This window comes from Phocoena phocoena, chromosome 16 (assembly GCF_963924675.1).
Source record: "Phocoena phocoena chromosome 16, mPhoPho1.1, whole genome shotgun sequence".
NCBI lineage: Eukaryota > Metazoa > Chordata > Mammalia > Artiodactyla > Phocoenidae > Phocoena > Phocoena phocoena.
In genome coordinates, this window is record NC_089234.1 from 80,745,266 (window position 1) to 80,763,763 (window position 18,498).

Sequence of the window (18,498 nt, forward strand, 5' to 3'; positions counted from 1 at the left end):
GATCATTCCAGAAGGGGAGACAGAGGCAGGTTCACCAACAAAGAACATAAGGTTCCCAAAAGGCGAAATGGGAACTTTGTTAAGCAAAGGGCATTGTCTTGCGGGGGGTGGTGCTAGCAGAAGAGAGGCACGTGACCAAAGACGGGCCAAGACATTGACAAGAGGGCTCCAAATGCCAAGCCGATGGGTTTGGACCCATTTAGGAGAAACGAAGTCCTGATAAGGAGAGCAGACTGGATGCCACAAACTTGGAGCTGTAAATGGAAACACAACGAAAGCATTTCTGGATCCGTGATTTCTACGTGAACAATGACCGGTGGGGGCCGTTGCGAGTGGAGCCCCCCATGAAGGGCCACAGAGAAGCCAAGGGACCTGCCACGCCGTGGGGAGACCGCGGGAGGAGCCCGCAGCCCCAGAAGTGTGATGGCCTCTGGGCAGAACTGCGTGAGCACCTGCGGTGCCTTCAAGTTCCCTTCTCGGCCTGGGTTGAGGGAGCTCCCACCTTTCTGCTGGGCCGTATTTTCAAGCCAGAGGGTTAGCAAAATGGTGGGGTGAGCACCAAGACTGCCCCAGAGACACCAGGCAGGAGATGCCAAGCGTGCAACTTCCTCTTGAGAACAATTCAGAGAGAAAAGACCTCCCAAAACAAACAGGAAGACACTACAGAGACGGAGTGAGTGCCAGCATGGAAGGTTTCCTGGAAATACATCCTCAGGCCCTCCTGCGACTCATCACCGGCTCTAGAGGCCAGAGCCTTAATAAAACATGAGAGATCACTAATCAGGATCCTGGATCCGAAGGGGTGTGGCTTGGGAAAATGCAGCGTCCTGTGGATGCTTCACACACACAGAATGAGTGTGAATTCCCAAAGAGACGGATAATATCAAAAGCCGTGCCATGATAAAATGCTACACTGTCCTCGGTTAATATTTCATAAGCATTTTGGCCTCAGATCCAAGCCCATGAGGCGAATCTTGCTTGACGCAGCCCTCCCCGATTGCTGAAACTGACCAGAGCTCCGTGATGAAAACTGAGAAAAAGAAATGCTGATCCCTGTAGGAAGTCCCATCAGTGACCCGGGGACGCCCATCTCCATCACCCTGATGCGTCTTCCCTAAAGCCAAGGGGGAGTCTGTGTACGGATGCATATCTGCCTTTGCATCAAGCTGCGCATATGCCTGCCCGCTCTGCAGCAAGCGAAACGCACCTGGGCCCTCACGTAGGTTTTTTTTAGAGCACCTGTCAAAATATTTTATTCTACAAGTAACACAATTAAAACCCTCTGGGTGCCTGCCAAAGCTGAAACTGATTTTACTCAACCTGTTGTTTCTAACTACATCCTCAGTGTCTCTGAATTTTAAATCGTTACCCTCCTCTACTTCATGCTATCTGGGGGTTATTTTTTGAAATCATTATCTGAGTCTCATTTTATAGATTACAGGGCTCTTGTGAATTCTCATTTAGTCTTCCCAACAATCCAGGAAGGAGGTCTTGTAATGACTGCCCTTGGTTTCCAGTTGAAGAAACTGAGACCCAGAGAGCGACCTTCGTAAGGTCACAATGTTTCGGAGTTCTAAGATCACACATGAGATTACTGAACTTGAACTTGGTTCTTCCAACCTCATGTTTGGTGCTTATTCCATCAAATACAGCTCAGTAAGGGACTTGGTCAAAACATGGCCACGAGTCATCCATAAGGGGAGGGAGAACAGAGATGGCTGAGGTTAAATCCTGTGCTCAGACGGGCTGTTTCACCCAGTCAGTCCACAGGCCTCACTATTACCCTCACCGGGGGACGTGCACACGCACGGTCCTCGCTGGGCCACAGACGTTTCCATCTGTGACGATCCTCCTAAAGTTATCCTCTTCTACCTACCCGAATTTGAGCTGTCCTTCTTTTTGAGGGAAAAAGAAATAAAGCCAGTGTTGAACATAATCAAACCCCCAAATCACAGAGTGCTACACCTCTTCTCTGGCATGACACCAGATCTTTCGAGGAATTCCAAGCTCAAGTCCACACCCGCTGGTTGGGCAGGACCACACCCTCTGCCTTCCAAGCCTCACGCTCAGCGATGTCAAGGCCACGATCACCAACCAACTGCTCCCCGAACCCCCTCTGCGTGGAAGCTCCTTCGGCTGGAATTTGCCATTTTCCACTCGTTTTGTTTCTTTCTTCCAGTTACCGTGATTTCCTGAGATACCGAAAAGCATTTTGTGTGAGCAGAGCCCCGGTTTTGCACATCAAACATTTTAGAAATGGTCACATTTGATAGAGAAGACAAGGGGAAGAGATCGCTGGAACACGGGATTTTACATGAAACACAGACTGCTTCAAATAGCTTGAGAAAGCGCGGTGCCTGGCGAGAGACAAAATATACAAACAGACGATGGTCAGATCATAAACAGAACAGAAGCCCAGCCTGCAGCGGCCTGCCCGGGAAACCCACCCCTGTGTACAGTGACCAGCCCAGGAGGCCAGCTTGTAGGAAGTCAGATGCCATCTCTAGTCACAATCCAGGAAGCTGAACAATAACTTCTGTAACAATTCGCCCCAAATGGCCAGGACTTGATTAATAACAGCTTCCCTAATTTTTGTCCCTGCTTCCAGCTTAGGACCAACCAGAGTAAGTCAAATATGCTCCCCTTACCAGTCACATTGGATGCTCTAGTTAACCCACCCCCAGCTTCTCCAGGCCAACAGCCTCCAATCACACGTGGAACCTTCCTTTGTTCCACCACGAAGCTTTCCCTCTCCTCTGCCTGCCTTAGAGTCTCTGCTGAAACACAAGCGATGGTGGTTGCCTGCCTTGCTATGGTAAGCTCTGAACAATACCCTTTCCTTCTTCTCACTTGGTGGGTCTTTATTTTCACCCTGGATAAACATCATCTTTGAAAAATCTTTACCGAGCCTATCAGCTCCCCCAGCCATTGATCTAAACCATGAACTTTTTTAGAGAGAAGGAAACATTTTGCACTTATCTAGAAAATCTAGTGTTATTTCTAAGAATGTTCCTATTTCCCTCCAAATCATAAACTAAGAAAGAAGAATTCAGGTAATTCCCTAGTGGTCCAGTGGTTAGGACTCCATGCTTCCATTACAGGGGGCACGGGTTCCATCCCTGGTCGGGGAACTAAGATCCTGCAAGCTGCAGGGCACAGCCAAAAAAGAAAAAAAGAGAGAAAGATTTCAGGCTGCCATTTAGACACATTTGTCTCTAACTAATGCATTTGAAGTATAGATAATTTTTATTCCCTATAAAGGAAAAGTCAAATCAGATAGAACCATCTTTAGAAAACAAATGGCTTGGAGTACCAGAGATATCTGGATATGCTCTTTAAGAATAAATGATTATTTGAACTGTTTGCTCCTTGGAAACAGACAATCGGAGGCAGATGAGAAAGAAAATACACCACAAACTGAGGGGAGATCCTAAGGTGTGGAAACAACAGATTCTGGGGATCAGAAATCAACAAATGAGGGTTCCATTTTTTCAAACAATTACCCTCATCGACTGTCTCCTGAGTGCCAGACATTAGGCAAAGCCCAGGAAAAAAAAACAGCAAGGTGACTTAACACGTGGACCAGAACAATAAGGGGGCTGCTTCAAGCAGGGAAAGGATGGAGCCGGAAACTCACGCAGGATGTCAATATAAGCAAAGCTTCAGAGCCCGGGCATCAGAGAGCTGGGCCTTGATGCTGGGGGCGGGGAAACGGTCAGAGCACAGCCGGCCCCGTGCAAGATGACCATGGGACACCAGTCAGGTTACAGAGCATGATGGAAGCAGAGCCCAGTTACAGGACCCGGAGCCCAAGACGGAAGGCCGGGGACAGCCGGGAAGGATGCCTGTCGCGGAGACACGGACGCGGGTTCCCGCCACTGAAACATCTTCTGTTTCTGGGAACAGAAGGAGGGTAAGGAGGCCACAGCTGTGAAAGGAAGGAACGGCAGGCAGAGAGGGAACGGAGCTAAGCTCAAGACAGGAGTGTTCATCAGCAGGGTCAAAGGCTGGGCAAGGCCTGGCCCGGTTCTAGAAAAGGAAGATAGGCCATTGACATCCTGACCACAGAGCCTGAGGCAGGCACACCCATCACACCCTCCTCAGGGCACCGAGACCATGCCCTCGCTCTCCCCGCAGCAGCCTCTGCCCAGCCTAGGGAGAGGCCAACGCAGTCGAGTTTCCCGTGAAGCGGGTTGCTTGGGCAGCACAGACGCACGGAGCCCTGGTCTGGGCGGGTTCCCTTTGGTGAAGCACCCTCCTGGGACCTTTGCTCTCATGTGCTGTCCAGCCCGGCAGTCGGCAAGGTGGGCCTGCGGCTGCCTCTTGCGGAGAGAGGCCTCTCGAGCTCCACCCAGAAAAGCCTCAGTGAGGCCCGGGGGCACGGGGCCTGAAGTGGGCAGTCAGACCAGACCTGCTCCGGGCCTCGGGGAGACGCTCCGAGCCCAGGAGCTTGGGATCCAGCCATGACATTGACCAGGCCTCCAGGGCTAAGGTTAATTTCCTGGCCTGGGGAGGGGACCAGCAGGGCTCTGGGCTTCTGAACTCAGTGCTGGAAACCAAAGGGACAAACTGAAGGCTCGCCATCAACAAGCGGCCCCACCTAGTTCAGCGGGCAGGAGACCGTGCAGGCATTTGGGGCCGAAGCCACTTTGCAAGAAGGGATGTAGGTGCCACCACAAGCCCTTTCGCTGCAGGTACATGAGCCAGTCACCTCCTGACGAAACCTCCTCCCACTTGGACGCTAGTTAAGCATCTATATCGCCCCTGCACACGGAGCTCACACACATCTATTATCCAGGTACTGGTGTACCATATTAGTCTAATTCACCACCTCATCTAATTCTTATAGCACGCTAAGGTAAGAGTGTGACTGTTATCCTCCTTGTATAGACGAAGAAGCAAGATTTTAAAAGATGAAATAATTTGCCCAAGGTCACCCAGCCAAGTGCCGATTAAGCTGGGCTTGAACACAGACCTCTCAGATTCCAAAGCCAAAGCTTCTATCTGCTACGCAGTGTGGCCTCTGCTCTCAAGAACCAAGAGATCTGTCAGCCCCGGTGAGCTCCCCATTCTAAGCCACTACGCACAGACATGGGGGGATGACCTTCTCTAGGATGGACTTGACAACGGTACCTACCTGTCCACAGGGATGAAAGATGGGTATGTGCTTCCAACCAAGCTATTCTCTGCCAAACATCACACGAGTTAAGGCAGAAACAGAGAAGGGAAAGAAAAGAGCTGAATAAGATACAGTTTAGTCAAGAGTTGTGTAGGTGAATGAAGACCGGAGAGAAATCTAGGTTCCTTGGAGTTTTTGAAAGCCACAGGAGTGGCAGCGAAGAAGTAGGCTGAGAGTTCCATGGAGAATCCACTGTATATCGTGAAATAAAATCTAGATGATTGTTGCGTTTGATGTATTACCGTTGTCTGTGTTCTTATCTCATGTGACCTACACTTAAAAAGAAATGATAGGGGCTTCCCTGGTGGCGCAGTGGTTGAGAGTCCGCCTGCCGATGCAGGGGACACGAGTTCGTGCCCCGGTCCGGGAAGATCCCACATGCCGCGGAGCGGCTGGGCCCGTGAGCCATGGCCGCTGGGCCTGCGCGTCTGGAGCCTGTGCTCCGCGGCGCGAGAGGCCGCATTGGTGAGAGGCCCGCATACCGCAAAAAAAAAAAAAAAAAAAGAAATGATAAGCTTTCTAGGTTTTCTTAATGTATATTATACCACATTCAACGGGCTATATTAATGCCACCATAGCTCTTCTAAGCATCCGTGTAAGATTTCACACACTAGCCTTCTTTTCTCCCTTTTTCACTGAGAGCATCTTAGTTAAGTCAGTGAGTTCCAGCCCCAGACATCCCCACCTCTATCCCACCGTGTACTCCACTGCAGACCGGGCTTCCTAAAGTCTGGCTTTGATCATGTCCTCGCCTTGCTTGAAAATAAATTATCGCTGCTCCTAGATACATTTACCCTTAGCCTGCTGTACAGAGCCCTGGACAGCCAGGTCCTAACCAATGATGACTAGTTTATTCCTACCACAGTACTGACCCTACACCGGAGTCAATCTCAACTGCTCTCCCCCCTCCAAACACAGCCATGTTTTTCCACCACATCCAGTCCAGGCATATCTCGCTCCACGCTACTGCATAATTCTTATGAAGGAAGGGTTCTTGTCCTGTCCACTGCTGCACCCTCAGTACCTAGAGCCAGGCCTGGCACTCAGGTGCCTGATGCCATTACCCGTGGCTGAAAACCTGTCCACGTCTTTAGTTCACGGGCTCCTACGGGCTCTTAAGTCACCGTGGCACACTGTAAAACATGGCCCCCAAACTCTCTGCACCCCTCCCACTGACAGCTGTCCCCTGTGTCCCTTTCTCTTGAACCAGGGCCCCAGGACTGCTCCAGCAATAAAATAAAATGGCTGCTGTGATGGTTTTAAAATGTGCCCATCAGATTCTTCAATGCTCCTCCCTTGGGGTGGCATCTGTCTCCCCTCCCCTTGAGTGGGGGCTGGACTTAGCAATTCCCTTCTAGTCGCTAAAGCAGAGATGACTGTGCGAGTTTGGAAACTAAGGTCCAACAGGCACTGTGCCTTCTGTCCTGTTTGCTTTCACTCTCAGATCACTTGCTCTGGGGGAAATCAGTGACTGTGTCATGAGCGCCCTATGGCGTGGCCCACGTGGCAACGAACCAAGACCGTCTGCCGACAGCCAAGTGAATGAGCTTGGAAGCAGATCTTTCAGGCCCCATCAAGCCTTCAGAGAACTTCAGCCCCACCCCATATCTGGACAGCAACCTCGTGAGAGATCCTGAGCTAGGATCACCCAGCTAAACTGCTTCTAGATGCCTAACCCTCAGAAACCGTGGGATATAATAAATGGTTGCTGTTCAAGCTACAAAGTTTGGGGGTAATTTATCACCTATTAATAGAGACGCATGCCAGTTTCTGAGTCCAGGCCTTAAGAAATAAGGAACTTCCATGTCTTAACTCTTGGGACACTCACTGTTAGAACCCGGCAGCCATGTTGTGATGAAGCCAAGCTGGCGATAGTGAGGTTACCAACAGACGTGGTAGAACCAACGTGGAAGAACCAACAGACAGATAGACGGACCAACCTGCTAGTCACAGGAGTCCTGGAAGGGGACTCTCCAGCCCCAGCTGCCACCCCCTAGCTGACCCTCCCACCCCCTGCCCAAATAGCAGGTTCACGAGCAAAATAAGTGATTGGTGACGTTTTAAGCCACTAAGTCTTGAAGTAGTTCATTACGCAGCAATCACTAACGAGGACGGATGTTGGCAACTGAAAGGAGAATGCGGCTACAAATCCTACAGCCTGAGGCGCTGACTTTGGGACCAGGTGGCAGGCCTCCGTGAAGCCTGAAAGGAAAGTAAGAAAAGTATTACTGGCAGCCAGAGGAAAAGGGACCCCTATAATACAGTGACAGAAAGTCTGGTGACATTATCAACGAGGCAACATAGAAAGCAGTTCCTAGTGAAGTTAACCACACGGCCAGAGAGATTTCCAGGCAGGATACAGAAGTGCCCACTGGCTTCTGGTCGCTGCCTGTGATCAGGTGCAAGAAAAGAGAGATGAGTTAAAGCACATACATTTAAATATAAAGGAGCCAGGACTTCATATTTAAAATAAAAATAAAGTTTTAAAACAAAACTGTTTCTTATTCCCCATCTCTGCAGAGAGCAGATGATTCTCAAATGAAGAAAAGACCTCAGTCCATAGATCAAACCCAGGATGGGAGATCTAGAAACTTTCAGACAGATGAAAGGCCCTCTGAGAACCTAAGGGTATCCCATTAGATCCTCTCCATTCAACAGGGCTTCTGGGAATCTCAACAGCATTGTCCCAGCATCTACACAGAGAACCCAAAATAGGCCTCACTTGGAGAGGTTTGTGGTTGTGGCTTTTGTCTAGTGGAGTGAGGGTCCAAAACATCGGCACCACCAGCACCCTAAGGGAGGTAGCTTTTCCCTCCTCGGGCCTTCCCTGCTGTGGAGCATAGCTCAAAAGGAAACAGAAATCGCATTATGTGTGGAAGTTAATGATGATCAGCCTGCCGCCAGCCCAACCCATGGGGCAGCCCGTTGACTGAAAGTCCTGTTCTCCAAGGGGCTCAAGAGTGACCAGGAAATAGCGGGGTCGGGAGGTGAGTTCCCACCCCAGTTAACTCCCTCGTCCGATGAGGCCTCACCAATTTCCCAGCTGATCTAAGAGCTACACAGAAAACCCAGGCCCCGTATGCAAGATACCACGTCAAGAATTTTCCCTGGGATCCTAACAGGAAATCATTCACATTTGAGAGCGGGTTCCCCTTCTGCTCCAATGATGCATCTCCGCCCTTGGGCTTAATACAGACACATCCACCTGCATTCCCGGGAAAGATACACTGATTCAGAAAGGCAAAAACCCTAACTCAGAAGCAAGACTGTGCTCAGCCTTCTTTTTCCCTCTTAGCAAGTGGGGCTGTAATTCCAAGGACGTGGCACGTGAAGCTGTTAACAGCCAAGTCCCACATTCACATGCGCGTGTTCTGCGGGTTGTAAATAACACGCGTGACTGCGCCGGGCACCAAACTGCTCGTTAGCTGCCAACATTAGTTGTTTAATGATCTGAAAAGCAGAAGCTGCCGATTATTGTATGCCTTCTTAAAATGCCATTTAAAACCCATACATGTAATTATGATACCTTTTCATTAAATTTTTATGATTCTTCCGAAGCTGATGAGCTGTGGATTCATTCAACCTGTACAACTCAGAATCCTTGGAGGCTGTCATTACATAACTGGGCTAAGAATCCATCTCTCACACCTGGACTCCAGCCTCCAACCTATCACCACTTAGCTGATGGAGTGAACTTCACCAGAGGACACACCCCAGGGCCTCAATCTCCCCCTCTGTTCCTCAGCATTGCAGGATCTCTCCCTCCTACTTGATAGAGCTGATGTGAAAATAAAATAAAATAAAATAACCAGTGCAGAGGAATGTTCAAAGACACTGTTCAGGTGATGGAGTAAGATCCTATTTTCAGAGGCTTGTGTCTTCAGCCGACCGATTAATGGGAAAAGATATCCCTTAGTAACTACCGGCTTAAGGAAGGAGAATAATCCACTGAGTACCCTCCAAAAATCTATACTCTATGACTAGATTGTTACTCTGAGTACCTCAGTTTATCTCCTCTTACCACTCCTTCCGCAGAGGAAGGGGCTGATCACACCCGATAACCCTCACTGAGCTTCTCCAGATACACATGAAGCTGTAGAAACATCGGCTAGAATTGTACGGCATCCAGAGTATCTGGTCTCTAAACTCTTAAAGCAACAGGAACTGCAAGTCCAGACTACGGCACCTACACGAATAACTGTTTTATATGATGTGTGCATGTGTATTTTTAAGAGTCTTATCCCTCCCTTATAGGGAAAAGCACGCTGCCCATCTATCCCATGGGTTGTAGTGAAACTCCCCAGAAAGGCTTTGAGCTGTTGAGTATGACATCAGTTACAGGTAGAATGTTAATCCAAGACAAGGTACGGACGCGGCAGTTGTCATCACTCGCTCCAACTGCCTCCCATGGTCCCTCTGCCCCCAGGTACCTGAGATGGCAAGCACTTTGGCTTCAAGCAACGCCGGCAGTTGGGTTTCAATATCGTTAACTTTCTTCCTCAGGGCACTGCAGAGTCTTTCGCTCATACACACCTAGAGGGAGAGAGACAGCCATGAGTCATCATGTATTTACGTAAAAGTCAGAGGGCAACAGAGCGCCAGACAGATTCCTGAGTTTATAAGTAATAAAGGGAGTGATAAAGAGTAACTGGGGACCTCCCTGGTGGCACAGTGGTTAAGAATCCGCCTGCCAATGCAGGGGACACGGGTTCGAGCCCTGGTCCGGGAAGATCCCACATGCCACGGACCAACGAAGCCCACAAGCCACAACTACTGAGCCCACATGCCACAACTACTGAAGCCCATGCGCCTAGGGCCCGTGCTCCACAACAAGAGAAGCCACCGCAATGAGAAGCCCGCACACCACAACGAAGAGTAGCCCCCGCTCGCCACAACTAGAGAAAGCCCGCCCGCAGCAACGAAGACCCAACACAGCCATAAATAAATAAATAAACAAATTTATATTTTAAAAAAAGAGTAACCGCAGGAGAGTTCTTAAAAAGCAAGCAATGCATAAAGGAAGGAAGGAAGGATGGAAGAAGGGAAGGGAGGGAGGAAGGGCTAAATAAAGCAGGCACTGGCATATTCCCAGCATAGATCCTACAGCTCTCACACACCTGAACACAAAACTGAGATGCACTCACACAACAGAGCACAACCACAAACTAAAATAACTCAAGCCCTCTGCCTGCTCCCTCCCAGGGCCTCTGCATTCTTACTCCTTCCTTCTGAGCGGCTCAGCTTGTCCCTGGTGATTCAGTTCACTCACAGCCCTCAGGGCTCTGCCCTGGGAAGAAGGGCCTTGCCGGTTACCCACAAAAAAGCAGCAAGCCCTCGGCCCTCCCTCCCCTTCCACCTGTCCCCTGCTGGATGTTTATCCATAGCGCTCTCTCCAGCTGACACACTGTCTTTCTTCCCTTGTTTTTTTATTGCCTTTCTGGGTAGGATACGTGCTATGGAAGCAGGGATTTTGATCTGTGTCTAGCACGTAGTAGGCAGGCAAAAATGGTACACAGATGTTACAATCAAGGGCAGAGCGTTCCTAGTCGACGTTGTCTGATAATACTCGAGGGCAGATACTTGCTGGGACATCAGATTTGCAGAAAGAGACAAGTAGATCTCAAGGAGGTTTACAGGTTTTATCATTTCACTTCCTACATGTTTCTTGTTTTAAAAAAAAAGAAAAACAAAAATCTTAAATCTCAGTTTCTTTTTCCAGATGTCTTAGGTCATTCTGTATTTGTTCGAAGTTAAACTATCACAATTTTTTTCTTTTATTTAAAGCAGAAACCTCATATTCAATTGCTATCTATACTGAGGTTAATGAGCTACCTAAAAAAAATCTCCAGTGCAACAAAAGCACAGAGCACAGTTGAATAACAATGAACACATATGTGGAGACATTTGGGGGGAGCCCACAAAGGATGTTACCTAGAAGCATCCCTCTTTTCTTGCTAACAACCTTAAATTCCATTCCGACACTAAAATTAACCCAGTTGGGTTCACAGAGCCCAGAGAAAATGTAAAACGTAATCTCCCCAGAAGTTTCCAGATCTTGCTAGATACCATCAACTTGAAATGCTTTGTGTACCGCAGACTGAAATGGAGATTGTTTCTAGAATCAACGCAGACCTCACCCACCCTGCCTAAAATGTGACACCATTTCCCCCATGGCCTTCAACATGTTCTTTTCCATTAAGCAGCTGTAATTTCCCCCATCTCTTTTTAAAACTTACTTTCTGTGTGAAGGAGACAGCGTGGAGGCCTCTACCCCAAAGCTCGTACCAGGAGAGCTGGGCAACCATCATCCAAAGCCATTCATCTGGAGACCCCCTCTCAACAGTCCTGAGGTTTGTCAGGGTGTGTCAGGACACCCGCCCCGGCACCAAGTCTCACGGGCTCAAGGCCAGGGATGGGCACGGCCCCTCCCATTGGTCTAAGCCTGTCACCAGAAGTCCCAGGACATTTCTGTCAACCCCGTAACACCAGCCACAATTGTTTTGCCTCATCCAAGTACATCCAGTATTTCTGGTTTCAGCTCGCAGTCTCTCTTAATCATAACTGGGTCCATTTCTATTTTGTTGAGCAATCTGTCACTATTAATATGAAACCACCTCTAAATCTTCTTATTAAATTGCAATGTACATTCTTTCAGGCACGGCTGGATGTAATCTAATATCTACCAACCTCCGGATACCCCATTTATTTCCAATGCTTTCTTCCATCTCATTTATCCCCTAATTACCTTTGGTTTGGGGAACCCGTAAGAGTTGAAAAAATGTAATGAGTGGAAGGCAGGTGCCAGCTCTCTTTGAGAAAGGATTTGAAAGAATATCAGATTACTGTGTCTAATTCACTGAAGAAAGAAAACTGGGCCAAACTGCGACTTTTACCTCAAGGTCACCAGTCCAGAGGGGAGAGAAAGTTGTTGCGTGTGACTGGGCAGTTTTGTTCTAATTCTCTCTAGACTAACATATGTCCCCCACCATACACACACGCATTCATGTATGTGCACGTGTACACACCCACCTATATACACACACGTGCGCGCACGCACGTGTGCCCCAGAAAATCTGCATCTCCTTTCTAATTCCAAATTAAATTGGACCCTGAGGAACTCATTATGAAATGGAGCTTTTAAGTTTACACTTTAAAACCTTAGGCATGCGTTCCTTAATTTTAGGGAAAAGCAAGGGAATTGTAAGTTTTTGTAAACGTATTAGAGAAAGGGTGCAAACGAAACAAACCACTTCTGGCATCTGAGCCACCGTAGCTGGAGATGATCAACAAATCCCAAGGTCGTGTGCATATGCCTATGGGTGTGTGTACACAATATAAAATGTCATAGAAAGCACACACAGATAAACACCATCTGTGTTACATATTATGCACACCTGCACCCTCACTGCTGGGATAGAGACTCATTTGTGTTACACACACACAGTAGGGTCTGATGCTCAGTAAACCCAAACCCAAGAGTCCTTCCACATATGAGTACTACACAGAAATTAGGACACACCTGATAAATGGCACAGTTTACAGTAGGAAATTCAGGAGGACACCTCCACCACCGCCCCCATCCCGGGAGCTTTGGTCTCGCCTCACCTCCCCACTGGCTCCACCTCGAGGTCACAGTGGCAGCTAGGGCACGAATGCCAGTGGGCGACATCACCGTCACTTATAAGGCAGAAATTCAGGCCTGCTCTCCAGCATCCCCTCCTGCCTCGTACAATAAAACTGGTGGGGCTTCCCTGGTGGCGCAGTGGTTAAGAATCCGCCTGCCGACGCAGGGGACATGGGTTCGAGCCCTGGTCCAGGAAGATCCCACATGCCGCGGAGCAACTAAGCCCACGTGCCACAACTACTGAGCCTGCGCTCGAGAGCCCACGAGCCACAACTACTGAGCCCGCGTGCCACAACTACTGAAGCCCACGCGCCTAGAGCCCGTGCCCCGCAACAAGAGAAGGCACCGCAATGAGAAGCCTGCGCACTGCAACGAAGAGTAGCCCCCGCTCACTGCAACTAGAGAAAGCCCGCACGCAGCAATGAAGACCCAACACAGCCAAAAATAAAATAAATTAAAAAAAAAAAAGTTTAAACAAAACTGGTGAACCAAGCCAGTCGTCCTTGACCTGCAGCTGGGCAGGGGGCAAGGTCTCCACCGCGCTCAGCCTGGGAGCCTGAGATAAAGCCCCTTCCCGAGTTCTGCCTGTGGATTCAGGTCCCCGCACGGCCTTGAGTCTCGTCCCGCCCTTCCTCTCTGGGTAAGCACCCCTGGGCGGTTCTCTGGTTCTCCAGGAAGGCAGGGCGGGCTTCAAGTATTCCGTGGTTCCAGGGCCCAATGCCGTCCAACTAACCGGCAAACCAGCAAGACAGTCCTCACAGGAAGCTCTCCTTCCGTGCAGGGCAGAACTGCCCATCAAACTGCTGCTGTGTGATTTTCAGCAAAATCATTTAATGTTTTTTTCAGAAACGAATTAGACACAAACACTGGGAAAAGGACCAGAGCCGCTGTGGACATTTTTGCCAACAACACATACCCCATCTCGGCTCAGCTAGGGTTTCCAAGACCCCAGAAGGTCTTCCTGCTCTGTTCCCCGGGGAACCGAGAACAAGAAAAGCTTCCTTCCAGGCCAGCAGACTCTTGTCTGCTTTGCTCTCCGCTCAGAAACCTGTTCTTTTCACATTTCAACTATCTTATAACCGCCCTGGTTCCCAAACCTAACACAAATCGTTAATGATTAAGACCTAGCTCTCAGCCTCACCTCTACCAATAAGTTACAGGGTAATTGATCCTACTTCACAGTTTGGCAGTAAGTCGGGTGGGGTCTAAGTATCTCTGCAAGGAAGGGTTTTGTTTTGCAAACTGTGGTTTTCCTAAGTAACCAGACACAGACTACTTAAGTGAATTGAGGAGGTGCTCCCAGGGAATAACAAGGAAGGAGGCCTCTATCACTACACAAACCAAGGTCTGAAATGAAGTACAGATAGCAGATAAAATAGGCAAAATGATTTTGAAGTCCATTTAACTTTGAAAAACAAAAGATAATCATCTACTATACCACGTCCCGTCTGTTTGTGAGAAACGTGAACCCTGCCCTTCCCGAAGGAAATGTAATTAACTGCTCAGTTCACTGCCGTCCTGGAAGCCTCTCAAGCAAAGGCATCGGACTGCACAGCAGGAATCATCTGCCCTTGCCCCGCACTGCAGCTCCTGCTGAAGCAAAGGCCAAGGCCGTCAGTCCCTAGGGACCACAGTCAGGCCCTCCACCATGGGAGCAGCCCTCGGCCCTGGCTCTCTTGGCTGGCTCATCGCTTGGGCCTGTAGAATGGCTTTGCCAAGTCTGTTATTTTGTCCAGAGCGCAGATGTTCTGTGACATCAAATTAAGTCAAAAGGAAACTTCAGAGACGTCTTTAGAAAGTGGGCATGGAAAGGTACTTACCTTAGCAGTGATCTCCTTAAGTGACAAGCTGAGGGATTTTATCCTTTCCTGGAGGCTAGAAGAATTAGAAAGAGGACATTGGTCTTCTTGGTAACAGTTCAGTCCCACCCCACGTAGGAACACTGAGAAACAGTGAACCTTGCATCAGCCTAATGGCTGAAGAAGTACCGTAGCAAAGACAATGCCAAATTGGTTCCATTTGACTGTAATTAATAGGTCACTAAGAAGCAGATTTTTCCCTCCCTAATTATTCTCTACTTAGGCTGGTATTAAGATCTGTTATCGTTTCTATAGTGCACTTCTACTGACAGAATGAACAACCCAGACGTGCTCCTAGCAGCAAAGGATTAAATTCCACTCCTACAACTACCTTCCAAGAAGGATGGTCTACGCAGGGTACTGTTTCACAGGCAGGTAATCCAGGATTATCTATTCGGGTTTACTGTACATCTTAACCAATATGTTTCCCCTGCTTCTTTTTTCTCCTTAGCTCTATGCATCTTAACATATTTATTTACTCATGGAATTTCTCTCTTCCCCGCTTTGGAATAAGAGCTCCACAACTGCAGCAACTACCCACATCCCCTTGTGTCCGCTCCTGTATCCTCAGTGCTTAAGATAATTCCTGGAGCTTACAGATGGGCGCTCAGTCAACATCTGCAGAGTGAACGAATGAACAAATGAATGAATGAAACTAACGCTCAGACTTTATTATTCCCAGCGTTGTTCTCTAAAGGAGAAGAAGTATACGCGGTCATCTATAACATAAGCTAGACGGAAAAGTTACGATAAGGGGAATAGAGACCCAATACTAGAATCAAACTGCTACATTAGAACTGTCACAGGCGGTATATAGTCCCCAAGTGAGCAACAGGACAATAACTTGTGTAGCGATTTAGAAAACTAGGGGATCGACGGGAAAGCTCCCTGGAAGAGGTGGAAAGTGAACTGGGCCTCAAAGGTAAAGGAGGGAGAGGGAAATTCCAGGAAGAGGAATCCAACTGGCCAGAGGTTCACAAGGGTGAATTGTGAGAGATAAAGGTAAAAAGGGGAGTGATGGGGGCAGGGACAGGAACAGGAGGTCTACCTGCATCTGTGATGTTTCTTTATTTATTTATTTAGGAAAATAAGTGGGGAAAATGCTAGTATTTGTTTAATCTCCATGGTAGGTAAATGAGTATCTGTCACATTTTTCCAAGTGTTTGGGATATTTACAACTCAAATAATTTTTAAAGGAATATAAAGGACTATCCATCGTCAGTACTGAATGCCAGGCTAAGGAGTTCTGAGCTTTAGCCCACAGCCAATGGGAAGCCATACCATTTCTGAGCAGGAGAGCAATAGGAAAGAAACGGGGGTTTGTTCTGGAAAAGTAATGGCATTTTGATCAGCGAAATGCTGTACACCTGAAACGAACACACTGTAAATCAACTATACTTCAATTTTAAAAGTAAATTAATTTAAAAAATAATAATGATAGTATCTCATAAAAAGGCTTTCCCAGGCACACACAAAGACTGGCTCGTGTGTCAATAATTAAGACAAAATTAATGGCAATGTTCTGAGCAACAATGTGAGAAGGGATTTAGAGGAAGAAACACTGAGTGCGACAAACCAGGCAGGCACCTTGAGCAAAATTTGTGAGGTCTAAGGGCTGCACAGAGGACAGAAGTCAACAAGGAAAGGAAAAGCAGTGAGGGCATCTGATCTAGAGCTCTGCACTCATCCACTCCTTCACAAACGCATTAACTCTCCCCTTATCTATACGGCACCTTGTAAGTCAGAAACTTGGAGCATGAAGACAAGGCTCTTGCCCTCAACTCCTCAATGCTGCTAGATGGGAGCCCCCCTTCAAAAAAAACAGTTACAGGTACGAGAAGGGAAGTGGTCACTTAGTTACCCTGTGAGCTGCAAAAGGGGAAGGTCAGGTTTTCTGGGGTCTTGGGGGGTGTCAGGAAAAGCTCCCGTGCAGGGATTGCAAAGTGTCGGAGCTTGGTTGCCAATGTACTGATTGCTGCCGATTCCTTCAACTCTCAGAACTGGTTTTGAATGTCATCACCTCCACCAATCTGTGATTTCGGAGCACAGGCAAGCTCATTTCATTTGCAAATGCCCTGCAACGGGTGCAGGAACATTCTAAGCAAAGTCATCCCCGCTTTAGACCTACGCTGAGCAGAGGAGGGTGTCCCAGGGAAGCTGAGGTCAGCCCAGATGACAAACCGCCGGGCATGTGGCAGCAGATTTTTCTGAATCCAGGAGTCGCGGTATGACGAAAATCAGTGTGATCGACGGGAACAGTGGGATCCCGCCCGGAGAATTCTAGACACTGGCTGCATGGAGATTGGGTCTTTTGAAGGGAGGTAGGTCTGAAGGGCAGGCTAACGTCTAGAGCGGGGAGCTGACCAAGACGCTGGAACTGCTGGGGAGAGACGGGCAAAGGATACCCGAGAGGGGCCCCTATTGGTTCTAGTGGCAGCGCCACTCTGTGCTGGTGCTGTCAGGTCTCCAGACTTGGGCAGAAACGCACAGCCTTTGTCAGGTTCATAGGAGTTCATTCAACTAATACCTTCTCAATAAACGGTTTTCCACAAAATTGATCCTATATTTAATAGTATCTTTTTTTTAATGTGGAATCTAAAAAAAAAGATACAAATGAACTTATTTACAAACCAACAACAGACTTAGAAAACAAACTTATGGTTACCAAAGGGGAAAGCTGGGGGAGAGGGATAAATTAGCAATTTGGGATTAACACATAAACACGACTATATATAAAATAGATAAAACAGCAAGAACCTACTGCATAGCACGGGGAACTCTACTCAGTATCTTGTAATAACCTATATGGGAAAAGAGTTTGAAACAGAATGTATTGATATATACGTATAACTGAATCGCTTTGCTGTACACCCGAAACTAACACAACATTGTAAATCAGCTATACTGCAATAAAAAATCAATTAATTTAAAATAATAAGAATAATAGCATCTTATAAATAGGCTTTCCCAGCCTCACACATAGAGACACGTGGAGAAGACGGTCATTTACGAGCCAAAGAGAGACGCCTGGAGCCGATCCTTCCCTCACGGCCTCGGAAGGAGCCAATGCTGCCCACGCTTTGATCTTGGACTTCCAGCCTCCAGAACTGTGTTTAAGCTCCACAGTCTGTGGTACTTCGTCATGGCAGCCCTAGCAAACTAATTCATGTGGGATTTTCCATTTTCAATAGTACGGTTAATCACGTGTGTTATTAAGATTCTACACACTGGTGCTCCAGGGTCCAAAGAAAAGTATACACTGTGTGGCAGCCACCGGATGACATGAGACGAGATGGCTCTTCTGTTTGCTTCAGACTAATAGATGGTTTCATTTTCAACCCACCCAAGTGGGAGACTGAGAGCCCCTCCAACCATAGAGTGTAAATATTCTTGTCTTATAGTGTAGGCGCTAAAGACTACACCGGTGGCTATAGGAAAGTTGTATGTGAGAATGTCTTTGAGTTTTTAAAAAATGATTATGGGGCCATTGGGTTAGTACAGAAGCTCTCAAATGCCTTAGCTTCAGGTTAGGTGTGCAAAGGGGCTCCCATAAATCCTCCTGCAGTATCACAAGAAAAACACTCCCATGGATGTCACAAATATCAATAATAAAACATTCGATATGGGGAGGGACAGACTGCTTTCCAGCAATCATTAGACGGCAAGTGGAATTGAAGTCAGTCATAGTAACTAATCTAAACAGTACAAGCCGAGACTTGGCCAAGGGCCAGAACGAGACATTTATAGGGAAGCACATCAGCCAGATAATTTGGGTTCAATGACTCAGGGTGAGACACAGCTCTGAGGAAGAAAGGTCCAACCAGAGGAGCACCTCT

The 18,498-nt window shown here is 48.0% G+C and overlaps 1 protein-coding gene across 1 annotated transcript in view; it reads right to left on the reverse strand.

The window, feature by feature from the left end:
- DISC1 (DISC1 scaffold protein) overlaps positions 1–18,498 on the reverse strand; it is a 288,333-nt gene that overhangs the window by 190,556 nt on the left and 79,279 nt on the right. Inside the window, exons 8-9 of the mRNA XM_065893936.1 lie at positions 14,624–14,678; positions 9,610–9,712 (exon numbers count right to left, since the gene is read on the reverse strand). Coding sequence (XP_065750008.1) covers positions 9,610–9,712; positions 14,624–14,678 — 158 coding nt within the window. The remainder of the gene's footprint in view (positions 1–9,609; positions 9,713–14,623; positions 14,679–18,498) is intronic.